Source organism: Brassica napus, chromosome C8 (genome assembly GCF_020379485.1).
Source record: "Brassica napus cultivar Da-Ae chromosome C8, Da-Ae, whole genome shotgun sequence".
Lineage (NCBI taxonomy): Eukaryota > Viridiplantae > Streptophyta > Magnoliopsida > Brassicales > Brassicaceae > Brassica > Brassica napus.
The window spans coordinates 11,199,669-11,218,830 of NC_063451.1; the positions used below are offsets into that span (position 1 = coordinate 11,199,669).

Consider the following 19,162-nt stretch of genomic DNA (forward strand, 5'->3'; position numbering starts at 1 on the left):
ATTTATCACCATTTCTCTCTCTATTTTCGAAATTATAGATAGATAGAATAAAAATAAATTTTTATTTAATTATTATTATATATTAGAGATTTATTTGGAAAAAATTTGAATATGACTTGGTGACTATAACCATTAAGGATTGCTTCATAAGAATTCTATAGATAAAGGATTAGAACATGACTTGGTGGCTACAACCATTAAGGCTTGCTTCACAAATAATCCTAGGATATATGTCAAAAAGAAGTGAACAGGACTTAGTGGCAACCACCATTAAGGCTTAATTCATGGAAGTCTGTCCAATCTTGGTCAATGATCTAGCTAATATAGGCAGACTTTGACTAGGAGAGAAAATTAGTAGAGAGAGAGGATAGGAACTAATGTTTACCTGCAGGTCCAGATACTTGTTTGAAAGTCCTTGCATCTTGTGATCGATACCCCCAAGGTAAAGCCTGCACTTTTATTTATGCTAGGAAATGAGGTTGGTAGAGGGGAATGACAGACAAGATATGCTAAGTTGTTGGCTAGATGAATTTGGTTGCTAAGCTAGGATACAGTATAAAGTGTTTTTGCGATTAGGATTTTTTTAGATATGGATTGCAATATTGTAGAGGTGATGATTCTGATTTTTTAAATCATGTGAGTTCCTGATGTTTTCAGGCCTCTCTCACAGAGACTGATCTGTTGTGTTTTGCTTGAAGACAAGCAAAAGAGTAAGTCTACACAAGCAAAAGAGTAAGTCTGGGGGAGTTGATAGACCATGGATTTTACCCATTTTTAACCATGGTTTATGAATGTTTTAAGATATATTATTACTATATAGAATCTATTTAGAGCAATTACAGGTTCAGGTACTATCTGGAAGAAAATGATGTATTTGGAGCTTTTTGGAGATCTTTTGAGCTTCGCTGGAAGCAAGAGATGGTCGACGGTCACAATTCAGTATCGACCGACAGTTACCACCAAATATCGATCGATGTTGGGTTCCTCACATCGATCGATTAAGAAGCCGTTCGAGAATTAATGACAAATTAGAAGATTTCAAGTTTCACAAAAGTCTTAATAATTACATCATTAGTCCATGGCCGTCTGTTAGGCTATTTATTAGGGTTTTGTATCATTTTAGAGGCAGACTTGCCTAGAGACCTTTTAGACCTAGTTTGGAGGAGGCAAGAAGCCACCATTGAAAGAGGAGAGCTTAGGATTGGAGAGATAGATCATCTACTCCAAAACAGAGAAGATCTTGAACTCCCTTGTTTTCATTATTTCTGTTACCTTTACTATTTATTTTAGCTAAGTATTATTCAGAACATCATAACTATGTGTTTCATGAATATGTCTGAGTAGTCCTTACTGTTATATTTAGGTTTCTCAAATAGGTTGATAAATGTAATACTGACATAACAATTGCTAGGGTTTTTAGAAATATAGTTCCTTCATCTAGTTGTGCTTAAAGCTAAGTTTAGGTTGATCTCCCTTTAAACTTAGATCTTAGGATTAATTGGGATTAAGCCATTGCTTGACTCAATACCTGAAAATAACTAGAATGATCTAACTGACTAGATACAGACGAGAGTTGGTCTATTAAGTTAGAGAATATAAATCAAATTTGTCCGTAAAGCTTTCTGGAAGAAATATCGATCGACGCAGCGAAAGCCCTGTCGATCGATATTTTGAAAGGTGTATCGATCGATATTCACAAAGAATTATCGATCGAAACTTTCTCGTGATTAAAATACGAGAGTTGAGATCCGAGATCCATATTAGATAATCAAATAGATTATATCTTAATTTGAATTCAAGAACAATTAATATTAATAAACCCCTAATTTTCCAAGTTAAGTTTTACTTATCATACCTGAGAATATACATGAATCTAGCTACTTCAACCAACTGTTAACAACCTCAAAACAATCAATCGAGCAATAAATTTGCTCACCAATCCATTTACTGCTTTTAAAGCTTATAAACCATTCAATCTAGATTTATTTAAAGACCATAATCTATTGTGTAATTGATATCTTGCATATTTACATGTTTTTAGCCTTCATAACTTGTACATTTTGATCATATAGATTAGGAATTAGGCATCTTTAGAGTCCATATTGCATGCATTGTCCTTATTAGGTGTTGGAGACTGCTATGGAGTGATTGGAGATGTTTGGGAGCATTGTGATTCAAAAAGAAGTAGAAAATGATCATTGGGCGAGTAGAGGAGCTGGAGCGACCTACTGGAGCGAGGTGAGCAACCCGCTCTAACCTGGAACGACCTCTCGCAGCGACATCATCAACCCGCTCGGCATTTCGTCGCGATACGAGGATGATCTGGAGCGGGCGAGCGCAGCGGGGTCTGGATGTCGCGCTGCGACTTGAAGATTCAGATGACGATTCAGCGGGGAGACGCAGCGGGGAACGGGAGTTGCGCGCTAATATCCAAAAATACAATCGAAGCTGGAGCGGGGTATGGCAGCGACGTCACGTACCCGCTCGGCATTTCCCACTTACTCAGATTTCTATGTTTTAATGGGCTTTCTCAGATTTGTTGACTGAGCCCACTAGGGTTTTAGAAGCCCTATAAATACATTTTAGATCCCAAAGTTGAGAGAAATAAACCTCTTTAAAGAGAATTTGGATCTTGAATCATTTTCCATCTATATTCTTTGTGTTTGTGGGATTATCTTGCTCTCTAATCATGTTTAACCTTGAATCATCCATGGTTTTGGGGTTATTCATGTCTATTAGTGAGTAGACTAATCTTGGATTCATGGGCTAGGGTGATTAAGGGTGATTAGAGAAGATCTAGGGTGTTTAGTGTTAGATCTACTTGTTTCCATGCTTGTTGAGGGTTCTCAATGGTATTTTAGTCTTGATCATACTAAAATAGATCTCTAGGCATTTCCTGCCCACAAGGTGTATGATGAAATGCCTTAACCAACTCTTCAATGCTTTTAGCTTGCTTTACCTAAAAGATTAGTTGCTAAAGGAGTTAAGATTGCTATTAGACTTGTTCTCCATGTTTGCTTTAGTAACATTCAACCTAAGAGATTAGATGCTTGAGTTGCTTTACCAAAAGAACATTCATCTAGATATAGAGCTTGTTTAGCTTAGTGTCTAGGCATAAAGAAAGTGTTTGATTGATAGCTTGCCACCATTAGATTGGATCTACATCACCCAAGATCAAATGCCTAGCCCCATGAGACCTTTTGCTTCATATTGAGAAAGAAAGATCATTACTTTATTGCATTAGCTTATTAGTTCTTAGTTCGTACCATCTTTAAAACCAGATTGCACTTAGCTTAAGCATGACCTTGCATTCCCTTTGCTTTAGAATCACCTAGGATTGGTTCGACAATCTTTTATACTACAACATTTGATTAGGAGCCTTGAAAACTCCTAACATCAAATTGGCGCCGTTGCCAAGTTCTAGATTGATTGTGACATTGGGATTTAGTCACTTGCTTGAGACTACGTCATTTTTCTTTTATTTTGTTACTGATTCTCCTTCTTCCTCTCCCTTTGCATTTCAGGTGTATGAACTTGAGGAGCAGAGGTTCATCAAGCCTAGTTCCAAGAGTTGAAGACATAGTTGCACTTGAGAGGGAGATAGCAAGAAAGAGAAGAGATGAAGAGCAACAGACTCACTTTCAGAGATTGGGGTTTGAAATGGAGCACAATCAGAATCAGCCTCATGATGGAGTGGCCCAAGGAGCTGCAAACCTTAGGCCACAACATCCACAGCGCCAAGCTAGAGCTATTGGAGCTTATGATCAACCTCACATTCATGGTCATAGGTTGGGAATCAGAGCACCAGCTGTGGAGAACAACAACTTTGAGATCAAGTCAGAGCTGCTCAACACCATAGAGAACAACAAGTATCATGGCCTTGCTGCTGAAGATCCATTTGATCACTTGGACAAGTTTGATAAGTATTGTGGCTTGTCCAAGACCAATGGTGTTTCTGAAGATGCCTTCAAGCTCAAGTTGTTCCCCTTTTTTTTGGGAGACAAAGCACACCAATGGGAGAAGACTCTTCCAAGTGACTCTATCACAACTTGGAATGAGTGCAAGAGGGCATTCCTAGAGAAGTTCTTCTCTATCTCAAGGACGGCCAAGATCAGGAATGAGATTTCTAGCTTTCAGAAGAAGAACCTAGAGGGCTTTAGTAAAGCTTGGGAGAGGTTCAAGGGCTATTGGTCTCAATGTCCCCATCATGGCTTCACCAAGGAGTGTTTGCTCAGTACCTTCTACAGAGGTGCTCTTCCAAAGTTCAGGAGCAGATTAGACACAACCAGCAATGGTTTCTTCTTGGGTAGAACTGAAGAGGATGCAGAAGAGCTGGTGGAGAACCTGGCTAAGAGTCACTCAGTCTAAATTGAGGAGTATGATAGAAGCAACAGAGGTGATGATCAGCACACCAGGAAAGAGCTGAGGTCTGTCCAAGGCAAGTTGGATCTACTTCTTGCAGAAAAGGCTAAGCAGGAGAAGATGAACTTTGTTGGTGACCAGAAACAAGAGGCACCTCCAGTGATCAATAAGGTTGATGGTTTAGAAGGCCAAGAGGAGCTGTGCTTCATCAATGCTAATGGCACATGGTACAAGAATGAGCCTAACTTTCAGTACCAAAACAAATACCAGCAAAGGCCACTCTACAACAACCAACAAGGAGGTTACCATGCCAAGCAGAATTATCCTCAAGGTTTCACCAACCAAGGCAACCAGTCTCCTCAGACTCAAGGAAGCTCTTCCCAAGCTCAAGCTCCAGATTCAAGTGTGGACTCCATGTTCAAGAAACTCTTGGAATTTCAGGCCAGAAATGAGAAGACAATGGTTTTTGAGTTCAAGAACATCCACACAAAGATTGATGTGAACTACTCTGACCTCAACAACAAGTTCTTACAACTTGCCTCACACTTCAAGGCTTTGGAGAGTCAAGTTGCTTCTATGCCTTCATCCTCCAAGCAGACAATGGGGTCTCTACTAGGGAAACCAGAAAAGAACCCCAAGGAGTCTTGCAATGTTGTCTTCTCCACTACTTCTTCAGAGATTGAGCTGAGTGATCATGAGAAAGAGGAAGATGAGATTGAAAGACTGGTATTTGGAACTGAGTTTGGGGAAGTTGAGAGATTTGTTGTGGCCACAGCTGAAGCAAAGATTGTGAAGGACGCTGCCAGGAAGGTTGAAGCAACGAATCTGCAAAGAGCTGAGCACAAGGCTGAGAAACAAGTTGAGAAGCGAGATGACAACAAGCTGAAAGAGGTTAAGCTAGAGGAAGCCACTGAGGTCGAGCTATCACCCTATGATAAGCTCCCTTCCCCCCCCCCCCCCCCCCAAAGAGTTCTCACCAAAGCTCAGAAGAAGGTGCTCTCCAAGTTAAGGAAAGATCTTACTGATGTTTGGGTCAGGCTTCCAGAAATCTCGGGTATGCACGAAGCTCATGTCCAGATGATGCTCATCAACGATATTCTAGACCACCAAGCTGAAGTGGCCGAGCTTTTGCACATCTCCATTCTGAAGATTGATCCACCAATCCCTCCAAAGTCCCTCCCTAAGCTTGAGTCTCAAGGGATGTTCACCTTGCCTTACTATCTTGGTAAGCTCACTTTTGATGATGCTCTTGTTGATTCTGGTGCAAGTGTGAATGTGATCTCAATGGAGATGATGAAGAGTCTAGGGATTGAGAGCTTGGAGCCAAACACATCTTCTCTACAGTTTGGAGATTCCTCTTCTACAACTCCTATTGGTCTCATCAAGGACTTCCCTTTGAAGATTGGAGCATGCACCATTCCTATAGACCTCACTGTTCTGAAGATGGAAACTGAGAAGAGAGTCTCATTGATCCTTGGCACTCCATTCCTCACAACAGTGGGAGCTTGCATAGACTTTGCCAACAAGAATGTCACACTCCTAAATGCGAACAAAGTTGTCTCCTATCCACTACAATCCCCAAAGATGAATGATGAGTATTGTGGAACAATCACTTGTGGAGCATCCTCCATTGAGAAGACCAAGGCTGAAGGGGTTGGTATTGAGAAAGAAGTTCTTGCTGGAGAGTCCTCTAAAGAGCTGTGTGATGAGCACTTGGAAAGTGTTAAAAAGGAGGAGGTGAGTAGAGCCACAAAGGCTGCTCGTGACAAGAAGAAGATTGTGAAAGAACCTCATCCTCCACCTCTTGATAAGACTCCTCACACTCTCACTCTCCACCCAATGAAGCTTAAGGATGGGGCCATTGAGTACAAAATCAAGTGCAAGGGAAGGTGTAAGCCATTCTCAAGTGCAAGGGCCATCATCACTCCTCAGCTCCAAAATGATCCAATCAAGCTTCAAGAGCTTCTCTCCCACGTCCTCACCATCACTCTTGAAGGTGGAAAGGACCCTCCTTCTCACTAGCCAAAGGAAGGAAAGTCAAGCTAGAGACTTAAAACAAGCTCACTTGGGAGGAAATCCCATCGCTATCCCTGTACATATCAGTAGGATCTTCATTTTTAAGACCCTTGGGCTGAGGAGGAAAGCGGCCAGACATTGCTCCCAAGACACCACTGCCTTTTCCAACACTCCATCAGAGGTACTCCTTCACCTTAATCTTGTACATACCAGTTTATCTTTGCATATTGCTTTCCTTTGGGTATCTCTCCCTTACTCACACAAAGACTGTGTGATTTAAGGGTGGGGGGAGGTACCAAGTATTTGATCATGTTTGCTTTGATGATTTTGAGTCTCATGCATTACATTGTACATACATATATGCATAGAAAAACCAAAAAAATTTGAAATTTTTGAATCATGTAGTTGCATCACTTGCATTCTTAATATTGAGTCTAGAGCATATAGGATGCATTCACTTAATATGGAGCAGCTGATTGATATTGCCTTGTATAGAACACTTGTTTGCACTGAATTTGACACCCTAGTTAAACATATCAAGTAGCTTAAGCATCTTTTGAAAGGCTTGCATGCTTTGAGCCTTGAAAAGTCTTCTTGAAACTTGTTTGCTTGCTTGATATTGGCATTGTTCTTGAAACCAGCTCCAACCTAAACTTAGACTTGACTGAACTTAATCTCTCTTGCATATGGTCATTTGCATACTTGATCATAGGTCTCATACACATTTGGGTTATCTTTCCCCATTGTACCACTCTTTGTTAACCCAAATGGCACTTCCTTACCCTTGAACCCTAGCCATTCTTTGAAGCCTACATTGATTTGCATGAGTGAGGCCTATTTTGATAGTTTGTCATGTGCAAAATCTTGAGAGTATTGGGAGCGACATGGATTTGTTCTCATCTCTTGCTAGCATAGGGTCATCATATGAGCTAGCTTCTAGGATGGTGAGTGGGGTCTTTGTTCCTTAAAGGTTCATATCTTGGTTTGGGAAGTGATAAAGTTGAGATTGATGAACAAAAGATTGTCATGAGAAAGAAAAGCCCTAGAGACCTAGAATAGAAAGATAAGAAAGCTCTTGATTGTATTGTTTGAGACATTCCCCCTCTATAAAAAAAAGAAGAAAAAAAAAAAAAAGATTCAATAAGATAGTGGGGAAGGGATGATAAAAAGTGTTAGAGCTTAGAAATGTGAAAAGTGAATAAGAGGTCCTTAGTGGTTGAGTCTTAAGAAAAGAATGTTGTTCATTGGATGAGTGATGCGAGTGTTTATTATTTTGGGTTATGGGATGAAGGGAGTTTATCAAAACCAACCCACTTTTTCAAGTCAAATCCAAAATCAACCCCTTTTTTTTGTCCATACTATTCATCAATAAAATTTCCATATTATCCCTATGTTTTTGAATTATTCACAAAATTGCCATTTTTATTTTATTTTTTATTAATTTCGAAATTAACAAAAAACCAAATACACCCTAACCATTTCTTCTTATTTACAAAAATGCTATCATCATCAATTTTTCCAACCACCATGAACCACCATTTTTGAGCTCTAAAGCTCTAGAATTCAATTTTCAACCACTTTCTTTCTCATTCTAATCCAAAAAACTTCATTTCCTCTCATCTCCTCTACATTTCCATCTAAAAAACTCTCATAACTTTCAATTTCACAATCACAAACTTCATATTTTTGAGTTTCTTCATTAGTGAATCGTCAAAGATGCTTCTTTTTGCTCATATTCAGAGTTTGGACGGTTGAAAAGGTTGAAAACGAGCTTTACACAGGAAAAAGGTAACTATTTATATACTTTTCGTTCTTTTTCAGATCTGTGTCGCGACGGTAGACTGTTTTGTATGTCTACGCCTCCCTGTAGACTTACGATACAGTCTATTTGTCAACGCACGGGTTAGTTTTGCAATTGACCAAACAAATTTTTTTTCTAACGCAAACTTCCCCAGTAGTCTCCGTCTTTACCTTTGACAACAAAAATAAAACTTTCGGTAGACTAACTCAGACGTCTACCTAAAAGAGGTTAGTTTTTCATTTGACCGAACTTTTGACTTTTCAAAATAGACTTCAACGGAAGTCTACAAACTGTAGACTGCCAACGAAGTCTATAAAAGGTCAGTATTGCATTTGACCAAAACGTTGACTTCGTTGAATAGGTTAGTTTTGTGTTTGACCAAAAAGTTTAAAAAGCAATTAAAAATTTATTAAATTGTAGACTTCATATGTAGTCTTCTTATCTTAGAAAAAAAAAATGTAGACTGCGTATAAAGTCTATCTTTTTATTTTGGTCAATTGCAAAACCAACATGTCGGATTTGAGAGTAGACTTTACAAGAGGTCTACACACACGTAGACATTCATTTCAATCTACTGATTGGAAGTCAAACTTGGTCAATTGCAAAACTAACCTCTTTCAAAAAAATTCAAACATGTAGACTGCATATGAAGTCTAGTTCTGAAACTCAAATCTTGGATGAATTCTGGTCAATTGCAAAAACTAACCTTTTTAAATTGTAGACTGAAATGAAAGTCTACATGTACAAAATCACAACTTTTTTCAACTATAGAAAGCAACCCGTAAAATGGTTAATTGCAAAAACCAACCCAAATCGTAGACCTATTTGACAGTCTACGTCTGTAAACTGAAAAGTACGTCTACATCTTCAGAGACTGAATATTAAGTCTGCATAGAAAAATCTATAAATATGTGAATTTGTGTATTATTCATTAAGTTTTTTCTAGTTTTATTTGTTTGAAAGTGTGTGTTAGTTAATCCTAATGGGTTTGAATGATTTTGAAAAGAATTTTTTTTTATAATGGTTCAGGTATAATTCATTTGATATGACAATGTTGTTTAGCTAATAATTGTACACGTATTTGTAAGTCTTCGTTTATAGTTTTATGAAACATGAAATATTTCTTTGCTGATTATGTAAACCTGTATTTTTTTGCAGGAAATGGCTAAGATACCTGTTGTATACGAAGAATGGGTGGTGAAAGGCTCTTTGTGGGAGTTTGTGGTCAATAATCGGAAAGGAGGGAGAATGTTTCTTGTGCCGGATGGTTGTACACATGGTGAACTTCATGAAATGGCACTAGAAGATTATGGTCTGGACAAGAAAATCGAGAAGGTGGAGCTAACATATTCCTTACCAGACGTCATTTTACAGTAAATGGCTCCGGATACTCCTCCTATGCATGTCACGAGTGATAGACAAGTGCGGAACTTGATCGAGTTGGCTAAGACACACTTTGTACGCCTTTGTGTATCAAGCTAGAGCCAAGTAGAAGCTGGAGTTGATGATGATGCGGATGTGTCTGATGGTGATGATAGTAATTTTGCTGATGACGATACTGATTCAGAGTGGGATGAAGATAGTAACGATGCTGATGATGTTCAAGCAACTGCTGATGATGTTCAAGCAACTGTTGCTGTTGATGTTGACGATGGTGTAAACTATAGTGATTACGGGAAAGTGAAAGATGAGGATTCTGACGAGGATGCAAATGAAACGCTTTATGATGGCTATAAAGCACAGTTCTCTGGTGGTGAAGGAAGATCGTTGTCCTTAAAGGACAATATATATGTCGGTTAGAGTTTTGCTAGTAAGGCTGAGCTTGTTTCAAAGCTGAAGTCGGTGGCTATCGAATATAAATTTACATTCTCAGCATATAAGACAACGAAAACTCTGTATGTGGCTAAGTGTCGTGTTCAAGGATGTGGTTGGAAGCTTAGAGCGAGTGTGAAGCATGGGCCAAAGACATTTTGGGTGACAAAATATTCGAAAACTCATACATGTTCAGTTGCGGATCGAATGGCTCAACGGAAACATTTTACTCCGAAATATGTTGCAAGACTATTTATAGAACGGGTTGGGATTATAGATGGGCTTACACCAAAGCATATCAAAGACGCGATGAGGAACATGTTTGGGATGAAGCTAGATTACAACACTTCGTATAGAGCTTTGTTATCTGCGCAAGAGTTGGTGAGAGGAACAGCAGAAGGTGGATATGAGAATCTGCCTTCTTATTTGCGTCAGATCGAGATATCGAATCCGGGAACTGTCACATGTCTTGTGAAAGATGGTGAAAACAGATTTAAGTATATCTATTCATATCTTTTGCAGCTTCGATAGCTGGTTTTAACTATCTTAGGAGGGTTATTGTGGTGGATGGGACTCATCTATGTGGAAAGTATGAAGGAGTTATGCTAGTTGCTGCTGCCCAAGATGGTAATTTTCAGATTTTTCCATTGGCTTTTGCGATTGTAGATGCGGAGAATGATGAGTCGTGGGAATGGTTTTTTACCCAATTGCGGAGATGTGTTTCAGATCAGTATGCTTTGGTGATAGTGTCTGACAGGCATGGTTCCATTAAGAAGGCGTGTGAGAAGGTTTTCCCTTGGGCAAGGCGAGGAATATGCTATTATCATCTACAGCAGAACATAGTCCAAAAGTTCAAGGGAAAGCATATGTTGTACTTGGTCAAAGGCGCTGCTTATGCACATACGCTTTTCGATTTTAACCGCTACATGGATGAGATACGGAGTATAAACCCAAACCTTGCAACATATTTGGAGAATGCTGACGTCTCTTTATGGTCACGAGTTCACTTTCAAGGTGACAGATACAACATAAAGACTAGCAACATCGCAGAATCCATCAACTCTGCACTTAAGCCAGCCAAAGGATTCCCAATCTCATTCCTTATTGAATTTATACGCGAGAAGCTAGGAAGGTGGTTCTTTATAAGGAGAGAAGATGCTTTGAGTCTCACATCACATCATAGTCGGGGAATCGAAAACTTGTTGGCTATTCGTGAAGAGTATGCAGATATGATGAATGTGGAGCGTATTGATGGTTGGCGATTTGTTGTGAGAGGAGGACATCGAGATTGTGTTGTTGACTTGGAACTTCGGAGGTGTCAATGTGGTGTGTTTGATATTGAGAAGATACCTTGTTCACATGCCATTGCAGCTGCAAAGGATGCAAATATTCATGTCACTACGCTTGTATGCCCATCCTATTCAAAGAATTATCTTTATGCAGCATACGCGGCAAATATATATCCCAAAAGTGACGTTTTGGAAGCTCCCAACACTGATGACACATCACCTGCCAATGAAGAATAAGCTCCCAACACTGATGACACAACACCTGCTAATGAAGAAGGAGCTGATAAGGCACGTAAATGTCTTCCTCCAGAGGTCAAGCGTGGAAGGGGTAGGCAAAAAAGTAAAGGTGGCAGTCTTGGCTAGAAATTTCCAGGATGAGGGGAAACCAACCGCGAAAACTGCACAAGGATTATAGTTGCTCCCAGTAAAAAGTACCGGGTCACACTCGTCCTAACTGTCCAGGTTAAACCGGTGTTGTGTGTCTTATTGTTTTAGATGTTGTCTTATGTATTGTGTGAAACTTATTAGTTGTATTGTTGCTTTGGATGTTGTCTTATTCCTTTGGATGTTGTCTTATGTCTTATGTGTGGAACTTAACAGTTGTCTTATTGCTTTGGATGTTGTCTTATGTCTTATGTCTTAATGTGTTAGTCTTCTGTTACAGAACGCAGACTTCTTTTGTAGTTTTCTTTTCCAGAATGCAGACTTCTTTTATAGTCTTCTTTTACTTACCGCAGACTTCTTTTGTAGTCTTTTTAAAAAGAAGACTAATACGTAAGTCTCTGAGTTGTCTCGAAGTTGTATTTTTGGTCGAATATGAGCTAAAAAGGACTAATATACTGATAAAAAGATGATGCCTAGATAGTAGTCGAGTAGCAGACTTCTGTAAAAGTCTTCTGTAAAAGAAGACTAATACTTAAGTCTGCTGCAAGCAAATTACATAAGTTTGTTACAGCCAAAAGTGTGCTACATCAGCCTGTTACTCACAGCACAATACAATAGTCTGGTACAAAAGCCTACTACATCAACCTACATATATCCGATGAGGAAAGTCACCAAAAAACTTCATACTTTCCCTTAATTCTACCCAAAGAAGTGGATTAACCTTAGTCATAGAGACCGAGATGCTTGTAATCACGTTTCTCTGTGTCGTTTATCCTGGTCTCATCAAATATCTCACTAGCCATCTGAGACCTGATTGTCTTGATCTTCTTATCACACAGCTCATGAGGTGGGAATGGCATGCCAAGTGCATGACATTCTATATACTTCAAGCAATACACTCCACAGTCACCACTTTGTTTGTTTTGTGGCACCCCAGATTCACGCTCATGTGTGAAATCAACTGTGTACAACTCCCTCTCCGCACCGGTAGATAACATACGCAGCATATACAGCAGCATGTGTGCAATAGGTTTCACGACCTTAGCAAATTCTGCATCCGTAGCGTAAGCAAGATCACTATCCCAAATCACTATGCGTCTCCTCGGGATTGATATCCAGCAAGCTACCCAATGATCGTTCTTGACCAATAATGGCGCATATATATCATCAATCTCCAGTGCCCATGTCTTATTTGATCTGCTATACGCTGGTTCCTCACCTGTGTAGTAGTCTAAGGCGCCAGGAGGGAGTAGTTTACCTGAGCCGTCAGGATTGGCAGGAGAGGCCAGAAACTCTGAGTACTTTGCTGTCCACATTTGAGTAAATACAGCATCCAAAATGCAAAATCTGTCGGACCTAAACCATTCAGGGTGCTTTGTGTATCGGAGCCTTAAGAGATTAATGCCAGCATCCATGTGCTGCATTTACAACATTAGAGACTTCTACATCAGATACATCTACATGCGAGAGAAGTCTACATGAGAGAGAAGTCTACATACCGTGTCAATCAACCATTTTGTAGGAGTTAGTAGTATGTAGAACCAATGACTTGAAGAACCTTTGACCTTCTGTCGCCATTTGCTGTCAATAATCAAATTAAATAAATAAAACACTACAAAGTCTTTATATAAAGAGCAATTAATTTAGGAAATAGATGACTTACGGGTCAAGTTTCACCCAATCAAGAAGAGCAGAGAGCTTTTGGCGATCAGGATTAGCAAATGGGTTATATCCCTGGCCTTGCTTCGGCTGGTTAGGTATAATAACCTTTGCCGTGCTGTTTCCATCAAAAGGAGACTGCTGAGTTGCAGCAAGCCTACGTTGCCGATCACTTTTAGCACGGGCCACAATGCGAGCAGCTCTCACTTTACCAACTTGTTTCAGTTTTTTCACAGAACCATAATCAATGCATGATTGTTCTTTATCTACTACAACAACACTTATGCCTCCATTCTCATTTTCACTCTCACTCTGCATTTGTTTTCAGTAGAAAGAACACATTAATAACAGCCACAAATATTATACAAACCAAAAGAGAACATTCAAATGCACACGTTTTTCCACAGTTCCAAATCCAAATGCAAACAAGTTATTTCTTTTTCACTGATTTTTTTCCTCTTTTCGGATTGAGTGGTTTGGGAGATGTTTTGGTACTAACCACAGTGGCTTGGGTGTCTCTAGCTTTGGCTCTTGTTGTCATTCCTTTGGGAGCTGTTTCCGCAGCTTTGCTTTCCTCGGCTCTGCTTTCCTCGGCTCTGCTTTCCTCACCTTTGCTTTCCTCACCTTTGCTATCATCGCTTTCATCACCTTTGCTTTCTTCAGCGCTGTCCTTCTTAGCTTTGTCTCCATCAGATTTGTTTGCCTCAGGTACATCAGTAGATGAATCAGCTTTGGCGTGGTCTTCCTTCCAACCTTCACGCACCATCTTCTCAATAGCTCCCACCTGAGTTGTAAGGCCCTCAATCATGCGGGATTGTGTCTTCAGAGTGTTCTTGCATCTGCTCAGCCCCTCAACCATATTAGAAGTCAGGCCAGTTAGCCAACGAACTATTTCTCCTTTCATGGTCTCCACATCCAGGCCAGGGGACTCACGAGCCTTCTTGCGTGATTCTGCATCAGACTGTGTGCGAGAAGGGGACACTGTCTTCAAGCTTCGCACCATCTGACCAGCTTTTGTCTTCATCGGAAGGATCTCCACCTTCACATTTGTCCACAGTTTTGTTCCGACAAGAGGCCAGTGACTTTGTTCCCATGCCCAGCCTGAAGAAAACACTGCCTTCACTATGTTATCAGCCTTCTCATCTTCCAGCTCACCATCCCAGCGAGGGAACATTTCAGAGTAATCCTTCATAGTAAAGTTCTTAGTCCTAGTCTGCAGAAGATAAAACTATTAAGTTAGTATAAAACCACTTTATATCAAATTAATGCATATATAAACATAAGAAGCATACCTGTTTCAGCATATTCTCCTGGAGCCTTCTCTTGCCTTTGCCACCTAAGAAGGCAAGTAGAGGTGGGGTCGGAGAACCTTCTATAGGGTGACCAAACCCAGCTCCGAATTCAGGGAGACATTAGTAGACCCAGACTTGAAGAACCTGAACAAAGCCTTCAATAGCATACGTCTTTGTCAAGTCTACACCCTTCACCGACTCCATCAAGAATTTAAAGGCTACCCTTCCCCACGGATAATCTTCAAAAGCATCTAGATCCATCACTAACCTAGTCAGGCTAGCCCGTGTGGGTGACGAGGTTCTTGCTGCTTCGATGAAACCAGCGTAGATGGCTAGATACCCTAAACGCAGCCGATCATCTCGAGACCATGTTCTGCACATCTGACACGCTGTAGTTAATTCATCAATACTTGGCCCCCTGTCGAAATTCACTCCCATCTGTGCCCAAAATGCTTTCATGTCAGTCGTTACCTCAACCAACGGATTCTCGAGATTCTTCACATACTCGCAGTTCAGGCCAGTTATCTCTTCAAATTCATGCAGAGAAAACCTCAATGGTTCAACACCTACGAGACTCCACAACTCAAACTTCTTCTTGCAGTCAAGCTGAAAACACAGTATATAGTGCACCAGCCTTGAAGCCCATCCAAACTTCATTTCGTGGAACTTTAAGAACACTCCTACTCTCGAGTTCTTGAGCTCCTCCCATTCATCTGCCTCGAGTGCTTCTTTAAGAGCAGGGAAGAGCTTGTTGTCATCGCTGTAGTAGGCAATGCTTTTATTCGGAAAAGGTTTCTTGCCTACACTATACAGCCTCTGTGGGAAATCAAGTGTATCCATTTTGAAACCTGCAACAAAAAAACACAAACAAAAAAAATTACACAAGAGAAGTCTACAAACGAATAAAAGAAGTCTACACGAGAAGTCTACAATTCAAAATGAATTCTATACGAGAAGTCTAAAATTCAAAATGAAGTCTACACGAGAAGTCTACAATGCAAAATGAAGTCTACCCGAGAAGTCTATAAATCAAAATGAAGTCTACACGAGAATTCTACCATTCAAACTAAATTAATAACCCAAACTCTATCATAAATCGAGAATACGAAACCATCTAACCAAACTAAATTTGTCATCCTTCAACGGAAGCCAAAAACAGTATACAACAATTCAAAAAGATGTCTACATATCAGCAATGATGTCTACCTTAAAGTAGACTGACTGGAAGCAGAAAATGGATTAGAGAAGAAACTAATAGGTTAGTTAACAAACTAAGACAGAGGTTACAGGAATATACGTCAACTAGTTAGGTTATTAGTTAAACGAGAGAAGACATAGAGAGATGAAGTACCGTTCGTTCCCTGGAAAGATGAAACACAGTTTGTTCGCTCGCTAGAGTAGAAGCCGTGAGACTGACAGGAAGCAGAGATTTGGACGATAAGCACCGTTCGCTAGAAGTCGCCGGCTCAGATCTGAAAAAGAAAAAGGTAAAGGTGGTTACTTTTAGCAACGGAGCGGACGAAGCCGTAGACAAGCCGGAGACATTTAACTTACCAGAGCGACGGAGTGGAAAACGACTAGTTTAAGCGGCGGAAACGGTGTGGCTAGAGTTCGCCGGAAATCTCCCCGAAAATCGCATGAGAGAGAGAACGGCGGGGATTAGGGTTTTTTTACCCCAAAAAGCTTAACAAATCGTATTTATATTCTCGGTAACTTTTCTGGTTAGGTTAAAAGAGGTTTGGTTTAAATTCGATTTGGTTAATATTATATTGGTTAAATCCGGTTAGGTTAAATTTGATGTGTGGACTTCTTTGTAAGTCTACAACGATTTTTTTCTTTCCCTTTATTATTTGCAAAAATAAAAAAAATAACTTACTAAATTTGTTTATTTATTTTTAATATTTATAATATATGATTTAACATTCTTATTCATAAATATGTAAATTTAATTTAAAATAGATTTTTTGTAAACACCAATAAAATAGACTGAAAAGGACGTCTCCAGCTAATTAGACTTTTTTGTAGGTCTACGAAACCCTAAACCACAAATCTCAAACCCTAAATGTTTTGCTTGATAATCAAAAAGTCTCAATTATACAAAATATAAACTACTAAACATTAATATGCAGATTTAAGTTAATAAAACAAAAAAAAAACAAAATCTAAAATCTAACCCTATGAAATCAACCACTAAAAGACATAACATGTTAGAACCTTTTTGTTTCTAAACTATGAACATTGTCTACCACATGATAGCCAAATTAGTATATATTCTTGAAAATTGTTCAATTATATGAAATTTTAATCTATTTAGTTCATATTATCCATTATATTGATGATTAGTTAAAAATATCACTATAATTATTTTTATACATTTTCAAAATTAAATTTTTTTGATCAAATTAGAGTGTAGACTACAAACTAAGTCTGTAAGGTAGACTTTTTAGAAAGTCTAAACATTTGTAGACTTCGTTTTTTCGTGTAGACTTCCAAAGGATGGAAACGTAAAATACATTTCTGTTTTTTTGTTTGGTCATAAGGGTTAAATAGTACTTTCACTACCCCTTTAGGTTGGTTTTGCATTTGACTGAAAGTGGGGTACACTTTTAGGTTTGACTTTAATATTTGGGTTGGTTTTAGTAAATGTCCCTGGGATGAATGAAAAGGGTCTAGAATTTGTAATCACTTAGGAATGGGGTAGAATGATGAGGATGGATCCATGTATGCATGAATTTCTCTTAGTCTTAGATAAATTTTTCATAATAATCAAGCTCCTTGATTATTGAGTGATTGCCACCTTAAAATGATTGCATTGAGCCCTCCTCTTCATCCATATTAGACCATTTGATCACCTAGCCAAATGATTGAGATCATGTGCCCATCTGTGAGAATTCACCTTGTGTGTGTGTGTGAATCAATGTGAGGGTTGGTGGAGAGAGCATGTTGGTTGAAAAGCATTGCATCTTGTGTAGAGACATAAGAGTATTTATAGGCCTAGAGAAGCTAGAGTATAATAAGAGAGTGTGTTCATGCTATTTGCTATGTTTCTTTAGGATGTCAAGTTGAGTGCATTGAGTGTTTCTTTTGGCTAAGCTCCCATCTTTGTATCTCTCCTCCTTGTGTTTTGAAAAGTTTACTTGAGGACAAGTAAAGGACTAGTGTGGGGGAGTTGATATCTTGCATATTTACATGTTTTTAGCCTTCATATCTTGTACATTTTGATCATATAGATTAGGAATTAGGCATCTTTAGAGTCCATATTCCATGCATTGTCCTTATTAGGTGTTGGAGAGTGCTATGGAGTGATTGGAGATGTTTGGGAGCATTGTGATTCAAAAAGAAGTAGAAAATGATCATTGGGCGAGTAGAGGAGCTGGAGCGACCTACTGGAGCGAGGTGAGCAACCCGCTCTAACCTGGAGCAACCTCTCGCAGCGACATCATCAACCCGCTCGGCATTTCGTCGCGATACGAGGATGATCCGGAGCGGGCGAGCGCAGCGGGGTCAGGATGTCGCGCCACGACTTGAAGATTCAGACGACGATTCAGCGCGGGGAGACGCAGCGGGGCACAGGAGTCGCGCGCTAAAATCCAAAAATACAATCAAAGCTGAAGCGGGGTATGGCAGCGACGTCACGTACCCGCTCGGCATTTCCCACTTAGTCGGATTTCTATGTTTTAATGGGCTTTCTCAGATTTGTTGACTGAGCCCACTAGGGTTTTAGAACTCATATAAATACTTTTTAGATCCCAAAGTTGGGAGAATCTTCTTTTCTCTCTAAGAACACATAAACCTCTCTAAAGAGAATTTGGATCTTTAATCATTTTCCATATGTATTCTTTGTGTTTGTGGGATTATCTTGCTATCTAATCATGTTTAACCTTGAATCATCCATGGTTTTGGAGTTATTCATGTCTATTAGTGAGTAGACTAATCTTGGATTCATTGGCTAGGGTTATTAAGGGTGATTAGAGAAGATCTAGGGTGTTTAGTATTAGATCTACTTGTTTCCATGCTTGTTGAGGGTTCTCAATGCTATTTTAGTCTTGATCATACTAAAATAGATCTCTAGGTATTTCCTGCCCACAAGGTGTATGATGAAATGCCTTAACCGACTCTTCAATGCTTTTAGCTAGCTTGACCTAAGAGATTAGTTGCTAAAGGAGTTAAGATTGCTATTAGACTTGTTCTCCATGTTGGCTTTAGTAACATTCAACCTAAGAGATTAGATGCTTAAGTTGCTTTACCAAAAGAACATTCATATAGAGATAGAGCTTGTTTATCTTAGTGTCTAGGCATAAGGAAAGTGTTTGATTGATAGCTTGCCACCCTTAGATTGGATCTACATCACCCAAGATCAAATGCCTAGCCCCATGAGTCCTCTTGCTTCATATTGAGAAAGAAAGATCATTACTTTATTGCATTAGCTTATTAGTTCTTAGTTCGTACCATCTTTAAAACCGGATTGCACTTAGCTTATGTATGAACTTGCATTCCCTTTTCTTTAGAATCACCTAGGATTGGTTCGACAATCTTTTATACTACAA

The 19,162-nt window shown here is 39.4% G+C and overlaps 2 protein-coding genes and 1 non-coding gene across 3 annotated transcripts; 1 reads left to right on the forward strand and 2 right to left on the reverse strand.

Annotated features, from left to right (window-relative positions):
- Positions 1-4,107: 4,107 nt before the first annotated feature.
- Positions 4,108-4,214, reverse strand: LOC125592087. Its single transcript, XR_007327937.1, has one exon. It is a non-coding gene; the product is annotated as a small nucleolar RNA R71 (small nucleolar RNA).
- Positions 4,215-10,300: 6,086 nt separating this feature from the next.
- On the forward strand, positions 10,301-11,517 carry LOC125591852. The gene is made up of 2 exons (XM_048766727.1): positions 10,301-10,472; positions 10,514-11,517. Exons 1-2 carry the CDS (start codon positions 10,301-10,303, stop codon positions 11,515-11,517), a joined length of 1,176 nt encoding a protein of 391 aa, XP_048622684.1.
- Positions 11,518-12,386: 869 nt separating this feature from the next.
- On the reverse strand, positions 12,387-18,073 carry LOC111209461. Its single transcript, XM_022709375.2, has 6 exons — positions 18,031-18,073; positions 14,760-15,463; positions 13,823-14,536; positions 13,328-13,635; positions 13,164-13,245; positions 12,387-13,082 (listed from the first exon to the last, which is right to left on the reverse strand). Exons 1-6 carry the CDS (start codon positions 18,071-18,073, stop codon positions 12,387-12,389), a joined length of 2,547 nt encoding a protein of 848 aa, XP_022565096.2.
- Between the last annotated feature and the right edge of the window lie 1,089 nt (positions 18,074-19,162).